This window comes from Hyperolius riggenbachi, chromosome 9 (assembly GCF_040937935.1).
Source record: "Hyperolius riggenbachi isolate aHypRig1 chromosome 9, aHypRig1.pri, whole genome shotgun sequence".
In the NCBI taxonomy this organism is placed as follows: Eukaryota; Metazoa; Chordata; class Amphibia; order Anura; family Hyperoliidae; genus Hyperolius; species Hyperolius riggenbachi.
This window is the reverse complement of record NC_090654.1, coordinates 210,913,887-210,934,460: the sequence shown is the minus strand read 5'-3', so window position 1 is coordinate 210,934,460 and position 20,574 is coordinate 210,913,887. Positions and strand designations below refer to the sequence as shown.

The 20,574-nt window shown below is 42.1% G+C and overlaps 2 protein-coding genes across 2 annotated transcripts in view; one reads left to right on the top strand and one right to left on the bottom strand.

Annotated features, from left to right (window-relative positions):
• CHRM5 (cholinergic receptor muscarinic 5) overlaps positions 1 to 7,663 on the bottom strand; it is a 299,063-nt gene extending 291,400 nt beyond the window's left edge. The window contains exon 1 of the mRNA XM_068253942.1: positions 6,702 to 7,663. Within this exon, the coding sequence (XP_068110043.1) occupies positions 6,702 to 6,800 (99 nt within the window). The 5' untranslated portion in view covers positions 6,801 to 7,663. The remainder of the gene's footprint in view (positions 1 to 6,701) is intronic.
• The window catches only part of AVEN (apoptosis and caspase activation inhibitor), a 447,633-nt gene continuing 434,564 nt past the window's right edge, over positions 7,506 to 20,574 (top strand). The window contains exon 1 of the mRNA XM_068253944.1: positions 7,506 to 7,658. Within this exon, the coding sequence (XP_068110045.1) occupies positions 7,529 to 7,658 (130 nt within the window). The 5' untranslated portion in view covers positions 7,506 to 7,528. The remainder of the gene's footprint in view (positions 7,659 to 20,574) is intronic.

The window sequence follows — 20,574 nt, the reverse complement described above, 5'->3', positions numbered from 1 at the left end:
CCACATGTGTGGCACTTTTTTGCAGCCTAACTGAGCTAAAGGGTCCAAAGTCCAATGAGCACCTTTAGGCTTTACAGGGGTGCTTACAATTTAGCACCCCCCAAAATGTCAGGACATTAAACACACCCCACAAATGACCCCATTTTGGAAAGTAGACACTTCAAGGTATTCAGAGAGGGGCATGGTGAGTCTGTGGCAGATTTCATTTTTTTTGTCGCAAGTTAGCAGAAATGGAAACTTTTTTTTTTTTTTTTGTCATTAAGTGTCATTTTCCGCTTACTTGTGACAAAAAATAATATCTTCTATGAACTCACTATGCCTCTCAGTGAATACTTTGGGATGTCTTCTTTCCAAAATGGGGTCATTTGGGGGGTATTTATACTTTCCTGGAATTCTAGCCCCTCATGAAACATGACAGGGGGTCAGAAAAGTCATAGATGCTTGAAAATGGGAAAATTCACTTTTTGCACCATAGTTTGTAAACGCTATAACTTTTACCCAAACCAATAAATATACACTGAATGGGTTTTTTTTTTTATCAAAAACATGTTTGTCCACATTTTTCGCGCTGCATGTATACAGAAATTTTACTTTATTTGAAAAATGTCAGCACAGAAAGTTAAAAAAATCATTTTTTTTGCCAAAATTCATGTCTTTTTTGATGAATATAATAAAAAGTAAAAATCGCAGGAGCAATCAAATAGCACCAAAAGAAAGCTTTATTAGTGACAAGAAAAGGAGCCAAAATTCATTTAGGTGGTAGGTTGTATGAGCGAGCAATAAACCGTGAAAGCTGCAGTGGTCTGAATGGGGAAAAAGTGCCTGGTCCTTAAGGGGTAGAAAGACTGTGGTCCTCAAGTGGTTAAACTTCTATAAGCAGGTACAGAGGGCAGAAGTGACACAGAGGGGGACACTGGAGGCACAGGGGGGCACAGAGGAGGTACAGGGGACAAAGAAGGCACAATGTTCCGACTTAAGAACAGATTCAGGTTAAGAACGAACCTACAGTCCCTTTCTCGTTCGTTAACCGGGTACTACCTGTACTCAGTTCCAGTAGCTGCCACACATTATTACTGTGGATAAAAGCCACACTATCACACTATTCCAAACTGTGGCCTGCAGTGAATAGATTTTGCAAGTACGTGATAAATTCCTTGCAGAGGTAACTTCAGAATATCCAGGTCCATATTAAAGTAAAGACAAATGTTAGTTGCCTGTCTGGAATACGGATTCTGTTACTGATGATGCACTATATACCTGGAACAAGTTTGCTGACTGGAAAAGTCAGAATATGTGCATGCTAAGAAAATATCGAAAAAGGATAACAAAACGGCTAACAAACAAATAGGTCAAATAGTAAAAACAAAAAGAACCTCCACATATCCATGTTAGACTTGGAGGATACAATATGTATAGGATGACTTCAAAGGAGGGGAGTGATCTGTTTTTGTTGTGAATCTTTCAAACCACATCCAAAATATCTATCAATCCACACATGCCTTGATGTATTATATACAAGTTAATATTTGTTTATGAAAAAGATTTTCTTTCTACAATGTATGATACCATAACTAGTAAATTACTCCAAAGAAGGTGATGACGCCTCACTCGCGCTTTGCAAGAGCAGAATGGATCCCCTCCTGCGCCACTTAGTGTGTTAACAATACAGATATGAGTTGTATAAGGATTGTGCTACAATTCATATACTGGTTTCACAATTCCAGTAAAGACAATGTGTTTCGTGAACAAAGTTCACGTCCTTGGGAGACGAAATTGGAGTTAATAAATGACATAATGGTCCCATTGCTGTAATGTGATGAGGACATAGCGTATACTCTCTCCAAAGGGATAGAGAAGTACACTGAGGACACACTGTACACATCTGTGAAACCATATCCAGGCAAGTGTATATTCTATTATTATTATACACTCCTGTGCCCTTATTACCCTCTGTTACTGATTCCAAATTAGTATGAAGACCAGGTGTTCTGGCTTCATGGTGCCAACCTGTTTGGCATCATACTTGCAGGCCCCCTCTCTCTGCCATCTCTATGATGGCAGAGCGCTGTCAGCCCGTCAGAAGCTGCTTTCGTTGGCTCCTGACGCTGTCTATCAATGTAAGCCAATGTGATTGAATGCGGCTCCTGACCTGTTCACGCAGCTCTGCTGTCTTATAGATGGCAGGGCGAGTGAATTGTGGCAGCTGCAAGGCTGTGAGATCGGCGGTAACCTGTGGCCGGGAATGATAAATCTACGTCCTGCCAGAGCCGCGCAGCTACCTGTAGGACGTAGATTTCTACCAACGTGGTCCGGAACCAGTTAATTGACGTTCCACTTTTGTTAAAAAAAAAATTACTATAAATGTGCATCAGTCCTGCCTAGAGGTTTTTGAAATTTAATGTTATAAAAACTACCATCCTGCTCCCTTATCTGGCCTGGAATCTGAGTGTTTTCTCTACCTGAACGGTAGTGCTACACACCTGTGGTAGCGGACTATGTGCAGATTATGGTGGAGAGGCTGGGTGCTGTCACAAGTGCTCAGAATCTAGGTGTGCAGTTTAAAATAATATTTGGCTGTAATCCTAGCAAAGTGTACAGGTGAGCTGTAGGGATTGTTGAGTACTCTACAAAAGTTGGGTTCCACTTTAAAAGGAGCTTTGTGACTTGATGCTTTTCTTTATTATCCTATGTACTCTCGGTTCTCAACATTTTGAAAACTCAATAAATTAGAAAAAAGTTAACTTTGCAATGACTCCCCTTATACCCTCATTGCTTTGTTTTTGGTTTTCTATAATGAAGGTGAATGACGGCTTTAATTTAGTGGACATGATTTCCTTACTATCCATTTTTAGCCTCTAACAAACTTTAGGGCCAATTTGTTGAAAGTAAAGGTATCTAGCGTCACGTCATTGGTTGAATTGGTTGATTTGGCCACCAGCTCATAGATCACAGTAAAAATTGACGTTATACGGGGCTGAGGTATTTTGTTGGGCCCCAATACTGCAGCAGCCAAGCTATTATAATCGATTCGCTAGTAGCTTGACTTGGCTTGAACGGTTCCATTATAAATTGTCGATCAGGTATTGATTTGGGTAATACTAGCCAATCGGCTAATACTTCCCATACTGGCAGGCCAATTGGCTATGACATTTGGGACTTTGGTTGCCAGCAATCAAGTGATAGCGGCAGGAGTTTAGTGTTGGATATAGGCATGGGGTTAGTGTTAAGAAGTAGGAGGGAGATTAGTGTTAGGTATTAGGAGATAGATGAGTGTTAAAAAGGAGTTTAGTGTTCGAATAAGGTAGCGGGGAAGTAGACAATCAATACTATATTAGACAACTACAAGTAGTATCAATACTATTACTCAATTACTAAACAACTTGCACACTGAGAGGTAAACCATGCAAAAACATAATTTTTTTTTTGCAAACTGTGTCCAGGCTGGAAATAGAACCTGGAACCGTAGTGCTACAAGGTGAGAATGTCAGCCCATTAGGCACATTTCTTTGCTCTATTGAACAAAGGAGATTGAAGCTTTGCTCATTGGAGTCAATTAGATCTCATGTTTCAATTTTCCAGCATGAGAACAAAAGATTAAGCTTGGCTACAGTCAACATCACTAGTATTTTTTGCTGTGGTTTTTAGACGTCAGCACTACTAATTATAGTTACTCGTCAGATGTCAACTCTTTACTCGTTTTACCTTTGTGTTGCCTTCTGACCAGGGAAAAAATATGGATGGAATTCAAAACTCAGAGAAAAGTTAACTGCAGATCACTGAGCAAACCATCTGCTACCATAACACAGCTAATCAGGATGGAATCCTTTCATTTCCAAACATATTATAAGGAGTTGGAATGATTTTCTTTCCTTGGAAACATGCAATGCAGGGAAAAGAATCTATTCTTGGTAAAAAAAAAAAAAGAAAGCATGCAGTTCATAGACATTTTAAAGGGACTATCCCAAGTGATGTGTATTAACCCCTAGCACGTTGATGATGATGTTTGACAGATTAGCAGTTATCCTCTTCCCTGGAAAAACTCCATGGCAACAGGTCCATCACATACATTTTCAGAGATCATCCATTACCATTTGGCATTGATTATGAAAAGCTTTAATGCTAATAGTCTACAGCTATGGAAGTTAGGGATGTGTGAAATGAAATATGATTATTAATTTCAAAACCAATTACTATAAATTCACATCTAATAGATTTCTTTTGTGTCTTTTAGCCATTGGTGAAATGGTGTGTGTGAGTGTGTGTGAGTGTGTGTCTGTGTGTGTTTCGCAGCACCTTAGTGAGGAATAGAGTTAGATATTTGATAGATGCCTAAGTACGTTTCAGTCCACGACATTAAAGGGGCTCTCTGGATCTATTTGAGGGGTTATATATGCGTTGGGTTTTTATTACATGTGTGCTGAAATATTTTGTGGAAACCTCAGAGAAACTGCACAGTGTATTCAGAGGCCAGACATATTGATAAATCTTGTTGAGTATTTCTAAAAATTGAAATACAGAACTAATAGGAGTGCCACATTTTGGTATTTTATCAAAGTATGCCAATTCTTAGAAAGCAGGAAGGCTGCATTGGTGTTTAGTGAAAGTGACGGTGTGCTTGAAAAGGTTTTCTCCTTTCCACTTTCAAAAAAGATGAATAAAAACACTTTTTGCCTCTGACCTAAAAGGCACACATATTTTAAATTGGAGGTTCTGACTCACATCTCCCTCCACTAGTCTTGTGCTTGTTGCAGGTGTGTGACTCAGAAGTATTGATGCCAGATGATCAGCATGGCAGCAAGGGAACTGGTATTTGTTAATAGGAATAAAGATGGCAGCCAACATATTCCTCTGTGCTGTAGTGTAAGTTTCAGGGGCATAGGGCAGATTGTATGTGCTGTTTCTTGTAATGCACTGGTTAATGCCAGAATTGACTGTCCAGCTATGTTCAGTTTGACCCTAGAGTTGAAAGCAGTGTAAAAATTAGTATTCCATCATCTCCTATAATACTAGAACCACAAACTGCTACTTTGACCTGTGATGAAAAGCTTTGACCTATATGATGCCTTAGACTGAAGTGGAATAATGGTTTCCCTTGACCTTTCACTGTTATTAGTTTCCTTGTTGAACAAAAAGCTGGCCATCCCCACCAGAACTGGCAGTGGTAACCTTACCTGGAAGCTGACAATAAGTAGTTTGCCAGCAATATGCTGCAGCACGTCACTATCTATGATGTTGTTGTAACTATTTCCCCTATTTCTCCTTTTTACCTAACAACTTTTGCAGAATTAATATCCATGTGTGCAGGAACTACGTTTGCTGAGTCAAAAATACTGCAAACTCGCTGAAAGTGAATTTTTTTTAAAATCGTATACTTGATTAATATATGCAGCACTAGTTCATTCCTTTGTGAACAACCATTTATTATCTTAAAAAGATATCAACAGGTTGCATTTTGTTATGCTACAGAAAAAAAAATGACTACACAAATCGTGGTGCAGCGTGCATGGTGTCACAGTGCCCCTTTTAAAGGGCTCGAGTCTCATCCCCTTACGTGTAAGCGCACATAGAATATGCACGCAGTAGCTGCACACGGAGCTGTTTGGCATTTGGATCATTGTAACGTCACAAGCATATTCCCCTGGGTAGCTCCTGTGGGGTCAGCTTCTAAGCTTCGCCTGGGTGCAGTGTCACACATCTGTATGAATGGCAACACCCCAGAGCTGGCAGCCTCAGCCTGGATGCTTTTAACATCTTCATTAAAATTTTAAATGGGGGAAGGAAACTCTCTGGTTATGAATCCAAAAGCATAGACCCCTTCCCCCCCCCCCCCCAGCTTCCAGACTGTGTAAAGCTCACTGGCTCTCTGCTGTGTGTGTGTGTGTTCTTCCTCAGCCCCCAGCTACACCAATTTCCAAATTAAGAATGTCTACATGTATCGCATCCCTCTGAGACCTGGTTACTAAGTATTAGAGATTTGCATTTAAGTTGATTATAATCATCTAGTGGTTACAGTTCCCTTTCTTTCATCATTACAGTCTTGCCTAGTAAAAACATTAGTATTTCAGTGGATTTGATATTCATATATTCCACCTGAACCTTCTGACAACACTTTTTTTTTTCCCAAGACAAAACCATCCATCCATACCCAGCATTGCTGTCACGGTATCATGGATTAGGAAAACAGTCACATAATAACCTTGTGGCACCAAAGAGCCGAGCTCAGAACTTTCACCTTTCACTTCGCATTTATGTGATTATTTGTTCACCTGACCAATATCATTTAATTCTCCTTCCTGCCACCTCTCGCTGGTTGTCTGAGCCATCAAGACCTCTGATCTTTAGCAACACCTTGGAAATTATTTAAATTAGGATAAATGATTTAAATGAGGGGAGCTAAGGTAGAATAGACAACCTCTGAACTTTGGACAAAAGTCCAAAGTTAGTTTTTCTTGCAGCAAAAATTATATTGAGGAAGTATGTATTTGCTGAGACCAGATTGTGAGATTGAGACCTTAATTGATTTGTGCACTTACACTAGTCCGGTGATCTTACAGCCATTCACATGTAAACATATTGAGTTTGTACCATATACAGTAAATTGCTCTGAAGTCACAGTCTGTGTTCAAGTGCAAGTTTTCCTTATAAATAATCCCAGGTTTACTAAAAAAAAATAAAAATCAAAGTAGAGGAATAAAACTTACCCTAAAGGACGCGGGTTGCAGTTCATTTGTCTTGTTCCTGACTGCCGGTGCAGCGATGTTGCAGGTAGGCAATGAGTTCTCACAATGGCTTCTGCACATTCACTCTCTTTCTTGTTTCTTAGCATCCCACTCTTCATAGTTACATATTTTCTGCCTGCTTTAGGCTTTTGTTGGTTAATTGTCTTTATTTTGCTCCTGAAGCCCCCCTGTCGGGAATCCTGCGTGAGACGAGCTTCTCTGCTGCTAACAGTCTTCTAAATCCATCATATTTCCACAGAAAATCCAAACCTGCTTGTTTAATTCTCAACTCTGACCACCCATAATCTCGTTCAGGATACATTCAAATTTCATCAAGCGCACAAAGCTCCTGAAATGTCCAGGTTGTCGTCTGTGCTTCCTTACCTTTGGTTTACCAACTGAATGCCAGTTCAGTGTGGATGGAATAAAACGTGGAGACAGCACTTCCAGCAAGGAATTGGTTATAAGCAGAAAATGCATTTGTCACAAGATTGATTTCTTTGTGAGATTTGTGAGCACAGTTCTTGAACTTTTCCCACATTCTTCAGGGTGTGCTGCCCTGACGCTCGAGGTCCCTCTCAGACACAGGTGATGTGCTTCCTCTTCTTCCCCTTTTTTTTTCTTGAAAGTGCAAGGAGTGTTGCTGAGTAAATCCCTGAAAAGCAGCAGCAGTGGTCCTGACAACAGCAGTGTGTGGACAGCAGCAAGCGGAAGGCACAGACAAGTGCATTACAGAAGATGTTCACTGTGAGGATTCAGTGACAGGCTGCCGCTTCCATACATAATAAAACCACTAATTACTTTTGCTGATGGACAGCAGCCTAGGAAGAATGCAGGAAGGAGCAGCTGATACCAGGTCTGATAGGTGCTGTGTGATTGAGCAGCCTTTCCGTGGAGACGTGCATACAGCAAGAGGCTGGAACTCTCCCATGCCACCAGGTAGACGGTGCCCAAGTCATTCTGACACCCACTGGAGTGTTTTGTGTTTGTAGAGGTGGAGGGAGGGTCACATCTAGGCTTTTTTTCACACTCGGGCTGTCAGAAGCAGAGCATTTTCACCAGAGCCGGTCTGTTAATTAACGTTAGATGCTGACAATGAGCTTGCTTGTAGTCAGGACATACTATTGGCAAGAAATTTGCAGAGAAATTACATTTGCATGAAATACTTACACGCTGCAATAATTCCTTCTTGGAAAAGATCACATTTATAAGGAAAGGGAGTAAAGCTGTATATTACAGCATTACTAACACCATGCCCAGTCTAATATGTTTCCTTTGCAGCCTGTTTGAAGGAAATACTTTTGCTGTAGTTATTGACATGTCACTTCCATGTTGTCTTTATTTCCTGCGGTAATGACTAATAAAGTCGGCCCCAATTGGGACAACTGTACATCACCAATGTCCTCTCTAACTTCCACTTTACAGTACAGCACACCTTGCAAATCACGTTACATATACACCTAATTTATAATACATCAGTCAGCAGTGACGGCGGGAGGGAAAAGAGCTACAAATAATAGCAGAAAGGGATACGTGTGAAGCCAGATTGATGATTTCTTCCCCGCCTTTTGTGCATGTTTTAGGGAGCTGTGAATTGTCGGATCTCTATTAATTCCATCTCAAGCGTCTGTCCAGAAGTGTGACAGCAGACTGCGCGTTGCACAGTAATAGAATAAACATGCAGATGGCCAATGGAGGAGGAAATGATGGATAAACTGTGTCTGCTTCTCACCTAATTATTGTCCATCCACAAAGACACACCTTGTAATATACATAATGCAAGCATCAGTTTGGTAACACATTAAATGTATATATGCATAATTTATTCCATTCAAGTAGAGTCATCAGGGTTATATATAATTGATAACCTGAAGTGAGAGGAGTACAGAACGTACATTGCTGGCTTTTAAAATTAGTGATAAGATCTGCACCGAGCATCAACTCATCTAGGCTGAACCAGAACTTTGCACAGGACTAATCAGTTTTTAAAGACTAAGGGAGCCACATACACTTGACGATTTTAACCTCCTAAGCGGTATGCCCGACACTGTGTCGGGCATGCTGCTCTAGAGGTTTTAATAGCCTCAGTAGTCCCCCGGGTGAAACCTATTAGATGACATGTGATCAGAACATATTAGCTAGCACTAGGCTATCTAGTATAGGTGGCCAGCACCCCCCTATCGCCCGCAATCCCCCCGATCCAGCCTCTTATACATTACCCAGCCTGGCTCCAGCCTCCCCGCACAGCTCCGCTCTTCTCTGTGGGGAGAATCGGGACTGTGCATGATGTCATGACGTCAATGATGTCATGACATCATGTACAATCCTCCCCATAGAGAAGACCGGAGCTTTGCGGGGAGGCTGCGCTGATCGCTGGAGCCAGGCTGTGTAATTTGTAAGTGGCTGGATCGGGGGGTGCTGGCCACCAATACTAGCTAGCCTTTTGCTAGCTAATATGTTCTGATTACATTTAATCTAATAGGTTTCACCTGGGGGACTCTGCGGCTACAAAACCTCCTGAGCGGCGTAATGCTTAGGAGGTTAACTGTCGATATCCGGCAGATACAATCACTGTGATGTTAATCTGCTTGAAATTGATGTCTCAATTGATTCACGATAGATTTCCACCTCATATTGATCAATTTGGTCGATCAAACAGGATGAAAAATTTTGCTCGATTTGCAGTGGATTGAGAGTGCATTGCTAGCAGCGTTCAATTTGGCGGCTACTGACACAGAGTGTTGACAGCAGAGCTGTCTCTCACCTTTCCTGCCGGTGCGCATTCACCTGGGTCCGGTGGCTTTCCTGCATGCCATGGGGCTCCTCCTCCGTGTCTTCTCTCTGCGTTTCTTCTACCCCCCCCCCCCCCTTGTCATATGACGAAAGCTGGAGTTCAAACACTAGACACCCCGGCGTGTAGGCTGACGTAACTTTTGTGTTTGAACTCCATCTTTTTGTTACACGACACAGAAAGAGAATACACAGGGAGGATGAGCCCGTAGTGTGGAGAAAAGCCACTGAACAAGGGAGGAGATGCAGCAGCAGGGCAGGTGAGGGCCCATTTACACTTAATCCGTTTCTGTGCGTTGTAATGCAACACAAAATGTGTAGAAAAGTAAATCACATGTATTCTTAAGGTGTATTTTACACCATGTCCGGTGCAGCACCTGCTATTTTTTGTTTTTTGTTTTTTACGCATGCCAGCGTGTGGGGATTGTAATCATTATGCTTTTGTTACATTTCAGTTGAGAGGGGGGGAAAAAGCGTACCAACGCGCACTAACGCAAACACATGCGTTAATGCAACGGATTAAGTGTAAAAGGGCCCTTCGAGTAATAACTTTGCTGCCAACACTCAGGGAGACACAGATGGATTGGGAGATCAAGGAAGTTCCGGCTCCACAGATTTCCCTTCAATTTCATGATGAAAATGTGTGTGGTCAGCTAATAGAACCCCCTTTGATCGATTCAATCAAAGAGGGATCTGTACGATTGTTGATCTAGTGGCCATCTTTAAGTGTATGGCCACCTTAATGAACTATCAACTGATTTAATTAATAAGCGGTCAGCAAATTGATCATTAGTTTTCTTGGGATGCTCTGAAATTGTCTGCATATTTGTGCACGCAGGTTTTTTGGACACCACTTGGATTCATGTGTGAAAATTCATGGGTAAATATCCACAGTAGCAAAGTAGAAAATAAAGGAAAATACACATTCTGCATTCCTGCAGCTGGCTGTCCGATAACCACACATAGTTTCAATCGTAATGTGAAACACCCATGAATTTGCATTGTGTGTGTTGCTGTGCATCAGTTCACATTTCCCGATAAGGTAAAAATAATACGTACTTACCTGAATGTGAACCCTGCCTAAACCAATTAACCGAGTACAAATTTAAGGTTCTATCCACAGGAATTTCACTTCCTGCAGAAGAAAATTGTCCAAAGTTTGATTTATCAGCGCGTTTGTAATGGCTATTGTGCTATTAATATACTTTGGACCACTGCCCTAGAATGAGTATGAAGATTAGAGGTTAGTACTGAAAGGAAGAGCTGAGGAAAAATCTGGGTTTTTGAAAATAGAATTGTGAATAGAAACTTTCGGAGGTTGTTGTTGTGTTAACTCCAACAATTGTAATTCTGTTCAGCTAATCCTGTGATTGAAAAAAACTTTGTATGCACCATGTAACTAGCCAAATGGCATCACCATGTCCTAGTTCAGCTGTGGAACTCCCAGTGTCACCTGTGGGCTAATTGATGGTGGTTCATTTCTTGATAAAGTAGATCTAAACTTGTCGTTCTAAACACAAATTACAGGTAAGGCATCTAAATAGTCTTTCTTTTCTTCTTTGCACTTTTCCAGGTTTTCACTTGAGTCGCTGAAAGTCGGATTTTAGGTAGGAAGAAAGTAGGTAGGCCACAATGGTAGCCCCAGCCCTTTGCCACATTTAGCTGCACACCAGTATTTGCATTGTTGGGGAGGTGGAATATTACATTTGTTAGGTGTATTCCTACTCGATCAATCCCTGTAACTGCTGTGGATCAAATAAACATTGCCAAGGACTGGTAAATGTCTAGAATCCTGCCATACTTGGTGTTAAATTTTATATTGTTTTAAGTTCTGATTCACTTTTAAGCCACAGGACAGGAAAATGTTCATCTTCATTTTGGATACTGTGGTATGGGGGTTAGAACCTTCTTTGCTTTTAATAGCGGTCTGTGTGGGAGTATTTTCTTCACTTTCATTCCTGAGTCAGCTTGCTTTAGTGCAGCACAGGTCCAGCATGAGAAATTCACTGCCTTATACTGAAACCTATTTCATGTTATCTTAAGAAAAACATATTACTGTATATACTTGAGTATAAGTCTAAAAATTTGGTCTGATTCACTTCATAAAAGTATACAGGTCGACTTATACACGAGTCACGGGCAACACTGAACACACTGAGTAATGTGTGTACTAATAGTGACATTCCCATTTGCAGCAATGTACCCCATGGTAAGTTATACTTTGAAGAAAGGAAATGCCAAGAAGGCACAGGTCTGAAAGTAGTGGCCGCAACAATTAACAAGGAAAGAGGGAGGGGGAATACTGAGCAGCATAAAAGGGAGTAAATAATTGCAGCACTTGGTGGCCTGGGGGGAGGTATTGGCTGCACTTGGCTGCAATACTGTATGCAGTGCTGTCATTAAAGGGAAGGTCCAAGCAAAATAAAAAAAATGAGTTTCACTTACCTGGGGCTTCTACCAGCCCCATGCAGCCATCATGTGCCCTCGTAGTTACTCACTGCTGCTCCAGTCCCCCGCTGGCAGCTTGCCGACCTCGGTCGTCGGCGGGCCGCATTGCGTGCATTTTTACGCATTCCCGCTAGTGCAGGAACATTAAAACATACATTTTTACGCATTACCGGTTTAATGCGTAAAAATGTACGCATTGAACCCGTAGCGCGTAAAAATGTATGTGTTATTGTTCCTGCACTAGCGGGAATGCGTAACAACGTACGCAATGCGGCCCGCCGACCTCCGAGGTCGGCAAGCTGCCAGCGGGGGGCTGGAGCAGCAGTGAGTGACTATGAGGGCACAGGATGGCTGCATGGGGCTGGTAGAAGCCTCAGGTAATTGAAACTCATTTTTTTATTTTGCTTGGACCTTCCCTTTTACACCTCCTGAGCCCCAAGTGCAGCCATTAACTTTGCTGTATAGACTTATACTTGAGTCAATACAAAATTCCAGCTTAAGGGGGTTGAATATTGGGGTCGACTTATACACGAGGTCGACTTGTATTCAAGTATATACGGTATTTAAAACAAGCATTTTGTTAATGATAAGCTAATGGTTAGGCATTTTTTTTTCTTAATTTTCCCCTCTAAACCCCTCCATGTGGTTCAGTGGGAATGATGCATGTATCATTGGAGTAATCACTCCAATCTTAGTGACAGCTGACAAAGTGCTGCATATGCAAACTAGCATTCCCACAAGGCAGATGTATGTTTGTTTTTCAAAGAGTTCTCCCAAACTCTTGTTAACATAACTCCCTCATTTACCCTGCCACTGCTTTAATCCTCCTGCCTTATGCCAAGCACTAACCTCCCTCTCTAGAGTCTAAGATAAACTGTAACCCCTTTCTCTCTCTCAGCCATTTTGCTTCGCAAGTGATTAACACTCACTTTACCGTTCAGTTGACTTGTAACCCTTGTAACAGACCCTAACCTTTATATAGAATATTTTATTTATGCGATCATAACCCAGTACGTTCACCCATCCCTCAACATGACTTAACACTGACTTAAATCCTTAACTAGCCACTTGCTTTGCATGGCCTTTTCCCACACCAGTTTTTATCTTACAGGATTTAGAGTCACGGTAATGACTTCAGCTGCAGTGTGTACCAGGTTTGGTTATGGTCCAGTTATCTGCTTCCCTTTAAAAACGTTAGTGTACACTATATGCCCAAAATTGTATAGACACACTCTGCATGACATCTATATGTGCTTGTGTAAATTTTGAACACCATAGTCATTGATTCCCCTTGCTCGCTACCTAATTTTCTGTTTTAAATTTTCATTTATATGACGTTTGGGAACACCATAGAATACCACTCAAAAATACCACGATGTTAACCTAAGAGACATTGCGATTGAGGGTAGTAATAAGAATGCTGCATGATGCCCTCAACTGCGTATAAGTGTACAGACTGCTGCAATCTTCCCATAGTTAACTGTGGCGTTTGCTACTGAGGTGGGGTAGACCGGCAAAAGCACAATTTGGACATTCTCTTAGCCTTAAGCCATCTTGCAAATGGTCAAATAAAATCCTTTATGTTTTATTCCAGGCTTAAAGCTTAAAAATAAACAAAACAAAAAAAGTTTAGCGAATCTGTACTCTTCTGGAAATGCTTCCAACTAATATATGGAACATGACAGCAGGCAGGATGTTTAGACAGACAAATGCTACCCATATGGGGGGAAATTTGTCCTCTCAGCCCCCTCCGTTCCACCGCAATCTCACCCAGTACATATCCCAGTTATGCTCATTCACACTCCACTGTACATGCACAACCCTATTGCGCTACTGTGGTCAGGAGCGTTCTGCAGCTGCGCAGGCAAAGGACACTTCCAGCCACGGGAGTGCGCCAGGCCACGCGCGCACAGAGGAGAACACCAGGGAGATGTACCAGGCGAGGAATTCAGCAACCCGGGAGGACAGCGATAGAGCCCATGGCCTGCATGGGGCAGGAGGAAGCCCCAGGTAAGTATAAAATCTGGTACCATTAAAGTCTCCGGTGCACTTTAAGCTGTTGCTACAAGCTTGAAGCACACATTATAAGGGTTTCCTTTAAGGAATTTAAATTGTTATAGTCCACCTCATGAAAAACAGACTCAGACCATTATTCCTCCTCCAGTAAACGTTTCCATTGGTGCTGTGTGTGCCTGCAGAAAGGTTCTCTTCTTTTTGCATTGATTAAACCGAACTTTGTCTATCAGTCCTCCAGATGGTGAACAGTGATTCATCACGTCAGAGAATGTATTTCCTCTGCTTGAGGACTGATTATTACCCGGGCTGCAGGTTTCAGCAAATTTGTAATTCAACCTTTTCCTCCATACATTACATGGCTTAAATGCACTTTGAACATGTATTTGTTGTAGAATAAAGAAGAAGAAGAAGAAAGGGAAAAGGCTTTGTTGTAGGCAATACCATTTACTTGCTCACCCTTCTTTCTTTCAGAAGCAAGCTTTCGAGAATATGTTCTCAGGCAAATGGTGCCAATATTTTCTTTTTTTTATGCCGTCAATATGCTTATCTGACACTGCTGTGAAAATTGTATTTTTGTGATAGCAGTTGAGTCAACATATAACTTAACACTAATGTGATTTCCCACGGAGGTGACCCTCCTTGTTCAGGTATAGAAGACATGTAGATTGGGGATCACCTAAACATTAGTGCAGCCAATTTTAAAATGTTAATACCTGCATTAAACAAATTATTTTTTCCAGTTAGGTTTGCCTGCTTCAGTTAGGTCTGCTTTCCCTGTAAAAGCAAGAACGCAGTGCATTAGATCGGAAAATTGGAGCCACGCGTTATCCGTATGTTTTGTTGCGTTGCATACAGGGAAGTATACAGTCATTGAAAAGCATGCTTCACGGTTAACGCGCTGGTTTTACGGTAAATCAGTGCATGCAGTGTGTTGGGGTACCGCACTTCGATCTAATGCACAGCAAATTATGTAGGAGAACAGAGGCGCCAAGAGGATAAAAGGAAGCTAAATGAGCTTAAAAACCAAATTCTTGGTAAATAGAGGAGGTAGTGGTGGACTTACCTCCTCCAAGTAGACACACAACGACTGTAGTAAAGACAGTCAATATATTTTATTTGTCAACTCCAAATATGCAACGTGTTTCGCAGGTTTGATCCCGCTTCATCAAGCAAAAAAAGGAGCAATAACATATGTGGTCAGTACAAGAGCCAGACAGAGGTGCCTGAATATATTGTAATAGATAAAAAGACCCCCAGCATGCAACTGTTTGGGCTTGCAATGAGATAAAAACAAGGAACACCAAGAGCCCCAATAGTGTAATATGTACTGGTAAATGGTTACTAGATAGAGTAAATATTAATACTCACAAACCATGATTACCATTAGGCACCCACTGTAAAGACAGGTGGGGAGATTTTCCTGACCTCACTCAGGAATAAGAAGTCGCTCTCTGTAGATGAGAAAAGGGGGTTCAACCCTCCACCCAGGGTGGACTCAATATTATGCAGAAGAACAGAGGCGCCAAAAGGATGCTAAATGAGCTTAAAATCCAAATTCTTGGTAAATAGAGGAGGTAGTGGTGGGCTTACCTCCTCCAAGTAGACACACGACGACTGTAGTAAAGACAGTCAATATATTTTATTTATGAACTCCAAATATGCAATGCGTTTTTCAGGTTTGATCCCGCTTCATCAGGCAATAACAATGGAGCAATAGCATATGTGGTCAGTAGAAGAGACAGGCACCTCTGTGGGTGCCTGGCTCTTCTACTGACCACATATGCTATTGCTATTGTTCCGTTGTTATTACCTGATGAAGCAGGATCAAACCTGCGAAACGTGTTGCATATTTGGAGTTCATAAATAAAATATATTAACTGTCTTTACTACAGTCGTTGTGGGTCTTTAAGGTAGTCCTACATCATACCATCTTGATTGTACATATTTACGCAATCTACGTAGTAGTTGGACATATTGATTTGATAAGCTTTATACCACGTGAAAGTGGTAAGATTGAACAACTAAGATTGTATGGCCAGCCTAAAGGGGCTCACTAGTGATGCAATCTTATTACGTCTATGTAATACGAGGGACTACCTAAACAATTAATTCAAACTATATTTACTTTGTTTGCTCTTCTACGGCATAGATTTGGTAGGATTGTATAATCAAGATTGTTTCATTATCATTAGTGGGCCCCTGTCGCCAGAAGCCCCACTTCCAGTCAAATGCCTTACTTCTTTGGGAACATAGATGATCATCTAGCTAGTCTTCCATTGTGGATTTATGACAATAGGTTGCAGTTGCTAGATCTTTATATCTAAACCACCTATGCAGGTGGACCAGTTCTATGTTTGATGCATTTTAGAGGGAAAACAGGTAACAGTACTTATAGCTCAGTATAGTTGTACTTTTAAACAGTATACACACAGCTAACATGTTAAACCCAGTGTATGCTTTTGTAAATCGGCTGATTTTCATATTAGTCTTCCAGCTTCAGAATCTAGGACAAAATTATTTATAGAATATACATCAAAGGTCAGCGCAGGTTTAGAAAGTCATTATATGTAGGGAATGGTAAATTCTTCACCACAATATATCAAATGCTCAGAGGTAGATATCCGCCACACATCAAAACTAGAAAAGGCTTAACAGCTCCCAACAACCCACATTATAAGGTTGTAAAATGGCTCAGGTCACAGATAACGTCCAGGGAACATCAGACGTCGTGAAGATCCAGTGGACATCCGTATGGAGGTAAAGTTTCAGGAATTTATATAGGAAAACAAAAACGGCAATATCTAAGCGTAACCCGTTTATTTAGATAGAATTTCTTTAAAAGGCAGTAGATATAAAAAAAACGATAACTCACATACGGGGCCCATAAACAGGGAACCCCGGAAGATTAGCGCACATGTAATGGTCAATCGTAGATCAATAGACAATGGTGCCGCCTGTTACCTTCCCGACCGGTTTCGCAGTCTTGCATCATCTCCCCTGATGACGCAACGCTGCGAAACCGGTCGGGAAGGTAACAGGCGGCACCATTGTCTATTGATCTACGATTGACCATTACATGCGCGCTAATCTTCCGGGGTTCCCTGTTGTGCAACTTTTTCCCCGCCATAACAAATTGTGCAACCTTTCCCCATAGTAATGCATGTTGTGACTTTTACTCTTAGTAACGCACAGTGCAACTTTTCTCCTCAGTAACATAAGTTGCGACTCTTCCCCTCAGTAATGCAAGGTGCGACTTTTCCCCTCCGTAACGCAAGATGCAAATTTTCCCCTCAGTAACACAAGGTGCGACTTTTCCTCTCAGTAACACAAGGTGTGACTTTTCACCTCAGTAACATAAGGTGCAAATTTTCCCTGTCAGTAACACAAGGTGCAGCTTTTCCCCTGAGTAATTCAGGGTGTGACTTTTCCCCTCAATAATGAACCGTACAACTTTTTCTCTCAGTAATGCACATTGTGACTTTTTCTCTCATTAATGCACATTGTGACTTTTTCCCTCAGTAATGCACATTGCGACTTTTCCCCTCAGTAACGCAAGGTGCCACTTTTCCCCTCAGTAATGCAAGGTGCGACTTTTCCCCTCAGTAATGCAAGGTGCGACTTTTCCCCTCAGTAATGCACGGTGCAACTTTTCCCCCTCAGTAATGCAAGGTGCGACTTTTCCCCTCAGTAATGCAAGGTGCGACTTTTCCCCTCAATAACATAAGGTGCAACTTTTCCCCTCAGTAACACAAGGTGCGACTTTTCCCCTCAGTAATTCAGGGTGTGACTTTTCCCCTCAGTAGTGAACAGTGCGACTTTTTCTCTCAGTATTGCACGTTGTGACTTTTCCCCTCAGTAACACAAGGTGACATTTCCCCTCAGAAAGATACAGTGCAACTTGTGCCTTTTCCCCTCAGTAATGCATGGTGTGACTTTTCCCCTCTGGAACGCATGGTGTGACTTTTCCCCTCAGTAATGGAGGGTTTGACTTTCCCCCTCAGTAATATAGGGTTTGACATTCCCGATCAGTAACCCCTTGGTAACGAACCGTAAACGTTTCTCCTCGGTAAAGCACATTGCAACCGACATCCCCCCCAAGTAATGCATAGTTTGACATTTCCCCTCAGAAAGATACAGTGCAACTTGCGACTTTTCCTCTCAGTAACACAAGGTGCGACTTTTCACCTCAGTAACATAAGGTGCAACTTTTCCCTGTCAGTAACACAAGGTGCAGCTTTTCCCCTGAGTAATTCAGGGTGTGACTTTTCCCCTCAATAATGAACTGTACAACTTTTTTTCTCAGTAATGCACATTGTGACTTTTTCTCTCAGTAATGCACATTGTGACTTTTTCTCTCAGTAATGCACATTGTGACTTTTTCTCTCAGTAATGCACATTGTGACTTTTTCTCTCAGTAATGCACATTGTGACTTTTTCCCTCAGTAATGCACATTGTGACTTTTCCCCTCAGTAACACAAGGTGCGACTTTTACCCTCAGTAATGCGGGGGGCGACTTTTACCCTCAATAACATAAGGTGCAACTTTTCCCCTCAGTAACACAAGGTGAGACTTTTCCCCTCAGTAACACAAGGTGCGACTTTTCCCCTCAGTAACGTCAAGTGTGACTTTTCCCCTCAGTAATTCAGGGTGTGACTTTTCCCCTCAGTAACACAAGGTGCAACTTTTCCCCTCAGTAACGCAAGGTGTGGCTTTTCCCCTCAGTAACGCAAGGTGTGGCTTTTCCCCTCAGTAACGCAAGGTGTGGCTTTTCCCCTCAGTAACGCAAGATGTGACTTTTCCCCTCAGTAACGCAAGGTGTGGCTTTTCCCCTCAGTAACGCACGGTGTGGCTTTTCCCCTCAGTAACACTAGGTGCGACTTTTCCCCTCCGTTGCGCAAGTCATGACTATTGCCCTCAGTAGCACACGGCGCAACTTTTGCCCTCAGTAATGCATGATGTGACTCTCCCTCTCAGTAACGCAGTGTGACTTTTTTCCGCTTGGTAACGAACCGTAAACGTTTCTCCTCGGTAAAGCACAGTGCGACCGACATCCCCCCCAAGTAATACATAGTTTGACATTTCCCCTAAGAAAGATACAGTGCAACTTGTGCCTTTTCCCCTCAGTAATGCATGGTGTGACTTTTCCCCTCAGTAAAGCATGGTGTGACTTTTCCCCTCAGTAATGGAGGGTTTGACTTTCCCCCTCAGTAATATAGGGTTTGACCTTCCCCCTCAGTAACGCATGGTGTGACTTTTCCACTCAGTAACACACGGTGCAACTTTTCCACTCAGTAACACACGGTGCAACTTTTCCACTCAGTAACCCATATCTCGACTTTTCCCCTCAGTAATCTATGGCGTGATATTTTTTCCCCCTCAGTTGCGTTGTGATCCTGTTTTTATAAGGCATGCAATGCCCCAGTGTAAGCCTGCCTAAAATGTCTGTGCTCATCCATAATATTTATATTTCCATAGCAGGAGGTAAGAGTTGTGACTATTCTTCTTTAAACTTCTGCATATTCAGCATTCCTCATTGCTATTATATAGAAAAATGAATTCTTCCAAAGCAATTTCTTCATATGAAACATAGGCATTCTAATGTTTGAAAAATAGTGCAGTAATTTTCCTTAAAGGACAACTGAAGTGAGAGGATGGAGGCTGCCATGTTTTTCTTTTAAACTGTACCAGTTGCCTGGCAGTCCTCCTGATCTCTTTGGCTCCAATGATGTCTGAATCACACACCTGTAACAGGCATGTAGGCATCTTGTAAGATTTTTGTCAGAAACATCTTATCTGCATGCTTGTTTAGGGTCTATGGCGAAAAGTATTATAAGGCGTTGATCAGCAGGGCAGCCAGGCAATGTGCATTGTTTAAAAGGAAATAATTATGGCAGCCTGCTTATCCCTTGCACTTCAGTTGTCCCTCAAGCTGACCAGCTGCACCAAAACAAAAATGTGCCTTCTTAAAGTGCCCCTGAACTCTTGCATTGGACAGAAGGAAAACCCAGAGAAATTCACCCTGTATGTATTTAGAGAAGTTAGCCAATCTAATTCTCCCCCTCGCTTGTGACTAAGCACAAATTGTAATTTGATCCCTTAGTTATGTCAGCTTATGCTGTTGCTAATCTTTTAGAACTCAGGTGAAGTTCTGAGTTCAGATCCGCTTTAAAATGGTCTTAAACGGAACCTTAAAGGGACACTTAAGTCAAACAAAAAAAATGAGTTTTACTCACCTGGGGCTTCCAATAGCCCGCTGCAGCTGTCCGGTGCCCTCGCCATCTCACTCCGATCCTCCTGGCCCCGCCGGCAGCCACTTCCTGTTTCGGTGACAGGAGCTGACAGGCTGGGGACGCGAGTGATTCTTCGCGTTCCTGGCCACAATAGCGCCATCTATGCTGCTATAGCATATATCATATACCATATAGCAGCATAGAGGGTGCTAATGTGTCTGGGAACGCGAAGAATCACTCGCGTCCCCAGCCTGTCAGCTCCTGTCACCGAAACAGGAAGTGGCTGCTGGCGGGGCCAGGAGGATCGGAGGGAGACGGCGAGGGCACCGGACAGCTGCAGGGGGCTATTGGAAGCCCTAGGTGAGTAAAA